This window comes from Pararge aegeria, chromosome 13, assembly GCF_905163445.1.
Source record: "Pararge aegeria chromosome 13, ilParAegt1.1, whole genome shotgun sequence".
NCBI lineage: Eukaryota > Metazoa > Arthropoda > Insecta > Lepidoptera > Nymphalidae > Pararge > Pararge aegeria.
The window spans coordinates 7,483,175-7,491,717 of record NC_053192.1 but is presented as its reverse complement, the minus strand read 5'-3'; the positions used below and the strand labels follow the sequence as shown (position 1 = coordinate 7,491,717).

The following is an 8,543-nucleotide window of genomic DNA, read 5'->3' as shown; positions in this document are numbered from 1 at the left end:
TAATATAATCGTGTTGTTTGTGTGTTTATTATTTGTTTCTTCGGAACAGAACTGAGCAGTGATTATTGTGACCACATTTTAACAATCTGAATTTCGTAAAAGCTCTAAAAAAAATATAAAACAACTAAAGTACGTTGGCATAACTTTATTTATCAAATTAAATTAATAAAAAACATACTAATTAGATAACGATAATTCAAAAACCGAAACATCGAAATAGCGTCAGTTCTTTTGACATTCCATCTGAAAAATAATTGGTTTCATTATTTCTTATTGATAAGGTCATAAAAGTACTCAGTTCCTTTAATTAAAGAACATTTGGCTCTGCTTGAAAGAGGCTTGTGAGCAGTGGATTTATATTGACATAATTATTTTGACTGCTGGGAGACTTCGGCCGTGGCTTGTTACCATCCTACTGACGACAAAGACGAGCCGCTAAGCGATTTAGCATTACGGTAAGAAACCATACCGCATACGGGGTATGGTTTAAATATAAATGCCGTAGTCCTTAACAGGTTAGCCCGCTACCATCTTTGACTGCATCATTACTGACTACCGTTACATTGCAGTTATTATTCCATTAAAGTGAGTCAACTCGTCCACTAGAAATTTCGAAATATATTCAAAATGAGGGGACCCTTCTATCGGAAACACGTGCTTTGCCTGCGTTGAGGGTTCCTCAATGGGTTCCGTAGAAAGAATTTGACTCAGTATAATTATATACTTACATTAAACATATGGAAATATATCTATTATGCTTACATCTGTCATTGAGTATAGAGGTGTATCTCCCGGTAGGCGTAACCCGTATGTATCTGAATAAAAATACGATAATTCATCATTATTAATGGTAACGTAACTCATATTTCCCCTTCCAATTAGGGATTGAGGATACCTTATAATATTGGTACCTAAATTCAATATATCATTCTGCCTTTAGAAATATAGGCGACAAGCTGGGTCGTTATTTTTTTTTATTTTACTACAAGTAAAGTGACTGTAATTGAGATTGCACCTGCAACACCTGGCATTTATATTAAAACCACACTCCTAATCGGTTTTTACGCGACATCGTAACGGAGCGCTCAAACGCTTAGCGGCACGTCTTTGTCGGTAGGGTGGTAACAAGCCACGGCCACCAGACGAATCTAGAGAAAATTCAGTAATAAAAAACTTAAGTATAGGCATTGGAGGAGTTATAAAAGCCTACCCTTAAGTATTTTTAACTCGTATTGGAGATTTTCTTCATTTTATATGATCTGCATACACTGTGAATACCCTCTATGCACGCCACTGGAGACCTCTCACTAAAATTTACAGTCGCATAGTATCAACCGATGTCGTTAGTAGTAGATGTCGGAATAAGTCTTGTTAACGTTTGGGTTTTCTATACAAGTCTTAGTCTTAGCCATGGCCTTTTTATACATGAAACTTCGTTAAATATGAAGCAAATATGGATATGTATTGAGGTATAGAGAGGTTACTGTTGGATATTGTAAATACTTTATAATAAATATGAATACGATAACAATAAACATAATTAATTGTTTAATTTACCACTAGGGTATTTTGACGATGAAGCTTTTGTTTTTTTAATCGTCGCTAGATGTTTCATATTCTTCTGCTGGTATTCCGAAACGGACATCGAAGGCCGGGTTCGCGCAAATTCCACACTCCGAATTGAGCTTTCAAGTTTATGTTCGATTTGATCAATCGTTTTTACGTAATCGGACGAAACTTTACGAGCAAATTTTTTGTTATGTTGTAAATTAAATACTTGCTCGATAGAGCTGTCTTCAATTGTAATCGATTGTCGTAAGTGATGCTCTTTAGATAAATCTTCTTCGGAAAATTGCTTACGACTCATAGGGGCTGATTGTGTTAACATGTAATTTTTATCTACAACTTTTATTGAAGGTGATCTGAAAATAAAAGGTGAACCAGAAAGATAACAATGCTTACTTTAAAACAGTTTTACTCTTGCATTGTCAAAAAAACCAACCTATAGTCTCTCAGAGTAGGTCCTTCCTCATCGATATCCATGTAGTCAGGCATGTTATCGTACAGTCTGGATAAAGCTGATTGTCTGCGGACTTGTGTGTCGGAGTCTGTTTGTTGGACGTATCCCGTTGGTTTGCGTTGGATCTTCAGATTTTGTGTTAGTACCGTGACTTTTTTTGCCGACTCTACTATACGTACTTTGCTAGAAATTAAATAGGTAGGTACCTACCTAGTGAATAGTTTGGTTCTTTTGTATGTCAAACACCCTTTTAATAATAAAATATTCCAAAGATTATAGTAGCAATAGAAACCTTCGTGCTAATCTCGACTACCCCTAAGTCCTAACTACTACCTGCGTACTACAAAAACGGTATTTTTTTTGCTGGTATTTAGGATATCGGGGCACGGAGGTGGAAAGACATTAATTTTGTAAGCGTCTTATTTGTGACCCGATAGGAAGGTACATTTAATTATCCAGATGAAATGCATAAGCAATTCCTGGAAGAACGTGTGGAGATAGGGAGGAGGTATTTTAGTCCGAAGGCCGGCCGTTAGGCAACATTCCCAATGGAGTCGGGCATGCATGCATGCATGCACAAGTCATCCATGACGATTTCCCCCCCCCCCTCTCTTAAAAAAAGTTACAATTAATTACTTAAATAAGTAAGTAGATATATTTCCGCCACTTTAGGTGTGACCACGCGAAACGATAAAGACACGACACTCGAAAGATAGTGGTGTCGGAAACCACTTATTTTATTAAATTTTTCTTACGGGCTAAGGTCATTTTTCTTGCACATAAGTACCTACTGTAAAATATTCTTCCGTAATCTGAGATAACACTTGATTTTGATTTTGTAGACTGAAGGCACTAACCGAGCTCCTGTAATAGAAGTCACGGATTCTTCATCTTCTACTTCAATGGCTCTCGAATTTGCTTGACTTATTAGGTAGATTTTTTCCAAGTCTTCGGGACGGACAAAACCTGTCTGTCGTCTTTTTATCTTGGATGGTTCCTTTGTTTTAAGTGTGTTCGAACATATAGATACTTTCCTTTTTAAAAAAAATTAAAGAAAAATAAAGAAAATGTAAACAAAACCATTTTTTTATATTCAGAAACTTACTTTTCCTCTCTGCTTCGGTGATCCATTGAAGCTATTCTGTGAATTTAAGAATAATAATGAAGGCTAATTTTGGATAATTTTTGTAATACGCATCTCTATAATGCATTCATCACAAATTTCATATTTACCTGAATCTTCTAAGCTCTTCATCGGTGATTAATTCAGATCTATAAAAATAGGTTTTTTTAATGTACAGTTTATAAGTACATGAGAATCTTAATTCCAGTACAAAAATATATAAGCGTAGCATCCATATTAATCTGTGACTATACAGCCAGTTGGCGAGTTGCGTCGTAGGGTATAGTCATCGCCACTGTGCTCAATCTACAAAAGACTTATCAAAAATTGGTTAAAATATTTATGTTTCAACGTAATTTACGGTTTTAACTAAATTTTTACGGTTTGATTAAGTTAAAAAGTAAATTCAAGATTTAAAATCGGTTATTTACAAACCGGTTTTAGTAAGCACTGGAGAGCAGGGTGATCTCGCATCTTTGCTGTCAAACGTCACTTTTGCATACAAGAAAAAAAACTAACGTGAGGTTTGACGAAAACGAAATCGATTGAAAGGTTTTCGCCTGTCGCAAAGCCTGTCGTGAGAAACGTAATCACCCTGAGGTTCGCGGTTCTTTTTTTTATGAGGGAGCTAAAGGACTATTTTAGGACTAATAAGTATCAAAGGTAATTTATTAGGATTGGTATTTTGTTGTTATTATACATACTTTCGTGAGTCTTCGAAGATGTTCACTTTTGCGATGCCCCTCGCGATGTTTCTTATAACACTGCCAGCGAAGCTCACGCGGTCAACATTAAGTCTAAAAAATTAATAATTTAATTTAAAAAAAAAGATGATACAACTACTTATTACTTAATCCTTTAACTTACGAGTACATCTTGTAATCTTACTTTAAATATCTTCGGATCTCTTGTTCATCAGCTGAGGATAGTGATTCAACTGCAAAAAAAATTTGATACATTTTAACACATGAACAAATCTATACTTCCATTACTATTTTTCTTCCAATTTCCACTTACGTGATACGTTGTCAGACTGGTCATCACATCTGTAGATGTCTGATATGTACGATATATGTTGTCCAATGAATTTTTTGCGCTTAACGCTTAACAAATCACTTTCGAGACAATAGTCACCGCGCAGTAATCTAAAAATCCGTTACATTTTAAATTTCAGAATCATAATCCTTATTAGAAAACTGACATTCAAAAATATTACTGCTTTATGTAAGCATCCTCTAGCTTTTTTCTATTTTTTTTTTAATCTTATATCTATGTAGGTATCATTACTTGAACTACTGTTAATAAAAACTTCGCAAACTAACTTCTTAAGATCGAATGTAGAATCTTTTTCACCGGGGTAAGGCACGTCTGTTAGCGGGATGTAAAACGGTTTTTCCGGCTTCACAACAACACTATTCTGTGCTGTTCCTGCTATCGATACATGTTGATATGAATATTCTTCTGGTTCATATTCATCTACATCAAAATCATTATTTATTTTATTTACATCACTCACAGCAGAAGATGCTCTACTAGTATAGGTCTGACTTTTTTGCAGTTTCTCTAAATCCTCCTTTTTACGAAGAAATCTGATAAACAAACGAAATATTAGAAAATAAAGCATAGATTTATTATAAGGCTAAACTTGTTTAAATTTCACTGGAACCTTTCCGTAGCTCGAATTCTATCTGAATCTTCCTCATTTACTTCAACACTTTGTTCAGCTTCACCATTTTCCATTTCGAGCTGTATTACACGCTTCAATTCTAGTTCCAGAAATACTTTTTCTATAAGTTCCTGATAATAGAACAATTAATAATTTAGGAACTGGTAGGTACCAACTTCTGCAACATAACTTAAATTGTTTAAGGATGTTAAATAAAATGCTATCGATACACCTACCTCTAAAAGTAAATCACCCAAAGCTATAAGATCTTCAATGTGCCCTTGTATATATTCATTTGTACTTTTACTGACTCTTATGCCATGACATTCTAAATTGAGTACACCCGCTTTTTCGATCTGAATAGAAACTGTAGGAGATTCATAAAACGTTGGCACAGTTTCGATCGCCTTTAGTGTGGACTCTCCGTCGATTAATTGTCCGAAGGCGACGTACTTGTGAGCCATCCAGGTTGCTGGTTGTAGAAGAACGAAAAATTGCGTAGAACAGTCCACATGTCTACAATGTACAATATTATTTATGAAGGCAATAGACAGTTATTTATCATTTATTTCATTAGAAAAATCATTCAAATACCTTTCTTCGTTAGCCATACAAAGTACACCACGTCTGTCGTGAGGAATAATAAAATTTTCGCAGTCCAAATCGGTACTCTTAAGTCCAAACCCCCCGCACTGTATCCATGCATCTTTTACGATGCGATGGACTGGAGTACCAGCGTAACCACCTCTCTTACTTTCACAAAGACGTAGGAAATTTTCACATGTGTATGGAACTATATCTGCATAAAGCTGAAAGGATTCGATGAAATCGTTATTATATTTTTTGATTATTTCATTGTTATTATGTGTCCTTGTTATTGTTATTATGTGTCCTCTGTTTTGGGCTGTAGAGCGTTTTATCAAACTAGAGGTAGGGTCCAGGGTATTTATACTAATCTTTTTCAATTTAATGTTTATCGATATTTAAGACTAGCTGTTGCTCGCGACTTTTTCTGCTTTTGTTTTTCTCTTTAAACCATCCTCTAAGAACAATTTATTGGAGGTACATGTGGCATTCCATTTATGTGCAAGTATAACTACTCATATTTTTAAGTTGTGATTTCTTGTAAAAAAATCGGGTGCAGATTTTAAAAAGTTTTTTTTTAAATTCACTTCATATAACACTTCACAACGCCAGAGGCATGGCACAGGAGTGTGGTTGTTCTGTTCTTCAAAAGAGGTGACAACACTTTGCTAAAGAACTAAAGACCCATCTTGCTGCTTAGCCATGTCTATAGTTTGTTCTCCAGAGTCATTACTTCCAGTCTCCCGAACAAGCCAGTTTTCCAAAGGGCTTTAGTACCATACACCACATAAATACGCTGCGGCAGGTTACAGAACCGAAGAGTTTAGCTTTTGTAGACTATGAGAAAGCCTTTGATTCGGTGAAAAGTTAAAGGTAAAGACCTTAACACAGCCCAGGTTAGTTCAGGTCTCTGCAGTGGCAGAGATGCCGAATTGACTACCGGTACATCCAAGTGTTGAAGTGTTTGTACGAAAACGATCGAAATCATGTCAGTCCGTGTTCAGGATCGGTACCTATTTTAGCTGAGATTAGCGCGTTAAAGCAAACAAAAAAGCTCTTCAGCTAGATAAAATTAAAAATAGTTATGTGCAAAGCGGAAGCTATAATATACATTAATTATCAATAAAATTCTTGTCAGTTATTATCATCATCATGATTTGTTTCTCTTACCATAAAAATCAAGGTCCCTGTAGATTCGCAGTTTATCGAGATATGCATGTAGGCACATGGTCTCTAAAAGAAATAAATAACTTTTTTAAATATAACACATTATTTTGTGCACAATGGATTATTACAGTGTTACCGCAAGGAAGCTCGTGATTGCTTGTGAACTTACCCCAGAAGACCTGACATAATTTACAAAATTGTCAATTCCTTCTCGATAATAATCTAAACTAAGGTGATAATCATATCGTGCTTCTAATATTTCTTTCAATTCAGTTTCGCCTCCAAGGAATTTATCGTTTAACATGACAGCCACTGGAGTCTGCAGACAGTACGCTATCCCTCCATGTTGCAGCTTCAGATCGTTCCAAACTTTTGGCCATTCCACCGTGGTCAAACCTTTTAAAGAGGATATTTGTCCATTAATTAGTTTAATAAAATCCGTTTTATATTGCAATACAAAATACAGTCGTTATTAAATATTGAAGTGAATGTTAAGAAGACCTACATAACAAACAAACACACAAACTTCGACAAAAATCGAAGAAAGCTTACAAATATTCGCCTAATCGTTTCTAATAGGATGTTTTTTAGATAGGTAATTCAAATAAATTGGTGTGAATTATTATAAACTACCCACGAAAGCTTAAATTTTGTAGTTGCAATTCAGAATGAGTTATCGGAACATTTTTATATATTTAGATACAGGAGTTAGGCAGGGCGATGCTCTGAAACCCAAACAGTTTTTTTGCGCTATAAGCTATTAAGCTTAAATATAATTTATGTCCTTATAAACTATAATATATCATAGATTCAAGCTATAGCTATTGCTTTATCTTATCGCGATGGCATTTTTATTACTTTATTACTAAATAAGAATTTTATATATTATATTATGCAGATCAAAAACAAAATGGTTGACCAATGTTAAATCTTAAATTAGAATTAGCGAGTTTAGCATTATGGTGTAATACCGTTAGACTCGGAAACACAACGAGCTACTTACAAAATATCACAGTGAGTAATAAACATTATGAAAGTGTTGACAACTATGAAACGTCCATCTTAATCTCTTAAAATAATCCGGAAGACGACATCTCAGGTAAAATAGTAGGGGTGAATAAAATAAATGTACAAAGCTACTAAGCTGCAAACAATTGAGCTGAAAATTCAAGCTCTTCATATATAAGGCTATCATAACTTCTAATGTGACATACACCTGCGATACCAGTTCTCAAAACGGCAACATTGATTCATAGAAATGAAATAGCTAGCAGTGTTTGAAGAAAAGGGTACAGGAATATCATTGGCCTAGTGCAGTCTAGTCACAAGATAGATGCTCTATCGGCTGAAAAACCACGCAGAAGAACCACGACAGCGTCTAAAAAAGGTTGGTGACCTGGGACGAATTCAAACTACAAAGGCCAAAAGAAGCCCAAACAACGTTGGGTGAAAAGTATAAAAGACTTTAGGAGGATGGATAACTACACCAACTGAAAAAGTGTCAAAATTTCACGATAAATTAAAAAAAATGAAGAGGATTTTATTCATGGCTAATGATGGTGGGGAAGAAGAGTGAGTGCCAGAAAACATACCTTTTATTATAGGTGCGGCAAATAGTTTGCTGCGATACTTATGCAAACCTTTCACTAAATTAACACAGTGGATAAAGTTCTTGTTCACTCTATCGCCTATTATTGTAAACGCTACGCGATTTTCTTTATTCGGGATATTTTCTCCTTTTTTGGGATAATGTGGATTATTTATACAGTTATGAGCTGTCTGAATATCGTTGATGTGAACGTCTTTTATGGTTCTTTGCCATGGGTGGTGTAGTCCTTTTGTGTTTTTTGATCCTTCTTTCAACAATGCGAACATAATAAACAATTAGAATGGTATTTTAAAAGTACACTGAGAATATGTTTTATAAATGACATTAAACAATAATTATAAAATCATTTTTAACGGTGCTTTATTTGAACATC

General features: G+C 34.8%; 1 protein-coding gene across 1 annotated transcript; it reads right to left on the bottom strand.

Annotated features, from left to right (window-relative positions):
• Positions 1-181: 181 nt before the first annotated feature.
• On the bottom strand, positions 182-8,436 carry LOC120628790. The gene is made up of 17 exons (XM_039897410.1): positions 8,154-8,436; positions 6,731-6,957; positions 6,565-6,627; positions 5,404-5,618; positions 5,046-5,325; positions 4,810-4,940; positions 4,466-4,732; positions 4,161-4,288; positions 4,032-4,080; positions 3,848-3,940; positions 3,254-3,292; positions 3,126-3,161; positions 2,878-3,054; positions 2,003-2,203; positions 1,558-1,922; positions 763-815; positions 182-243 (listed from the first exon to the last, which is right to left on the bottom strand). The coding sequence occupies exons 1-17, from the start codon at positions 8,434-8,436 to the stop codon at positions 223-225; spliced, it is 2,628 nt and encodes an 875-aa protein (XP_039753344.1). The 3' UTR covers positions 182-222.
• Positions 8,437-8,543: the final 107 nt, after the last annotated feature.

What these genes read in the sequence shown, in the direction of transcription:
- LOC120628790 (XM_039897410.1), bottom strand. Translation starts at nt 8,436, where the DNA reads ATGTTCGCATTGTTGAAAGAAGGATCAAAAAACACAAAAGGACTACAC. An exon ending in ATTATGTCAGGTCTTCTGGG is followed by an intron (nt 6,628 to 6,730) that starts GTAAGTTCACAA and finishes TATTTCTTTTAG; the next exon opens with AGACCATGTGCCTACATGCA. An exon ending in TCTACATTCGATCTTAAGAA is followed by an intron (nt 4,289 to 4,465) that starts GTTAGTTTGCGA and finishes ACGGATTTTTAG; the next exon opens with ATTACTGCGCGGTGACTATT.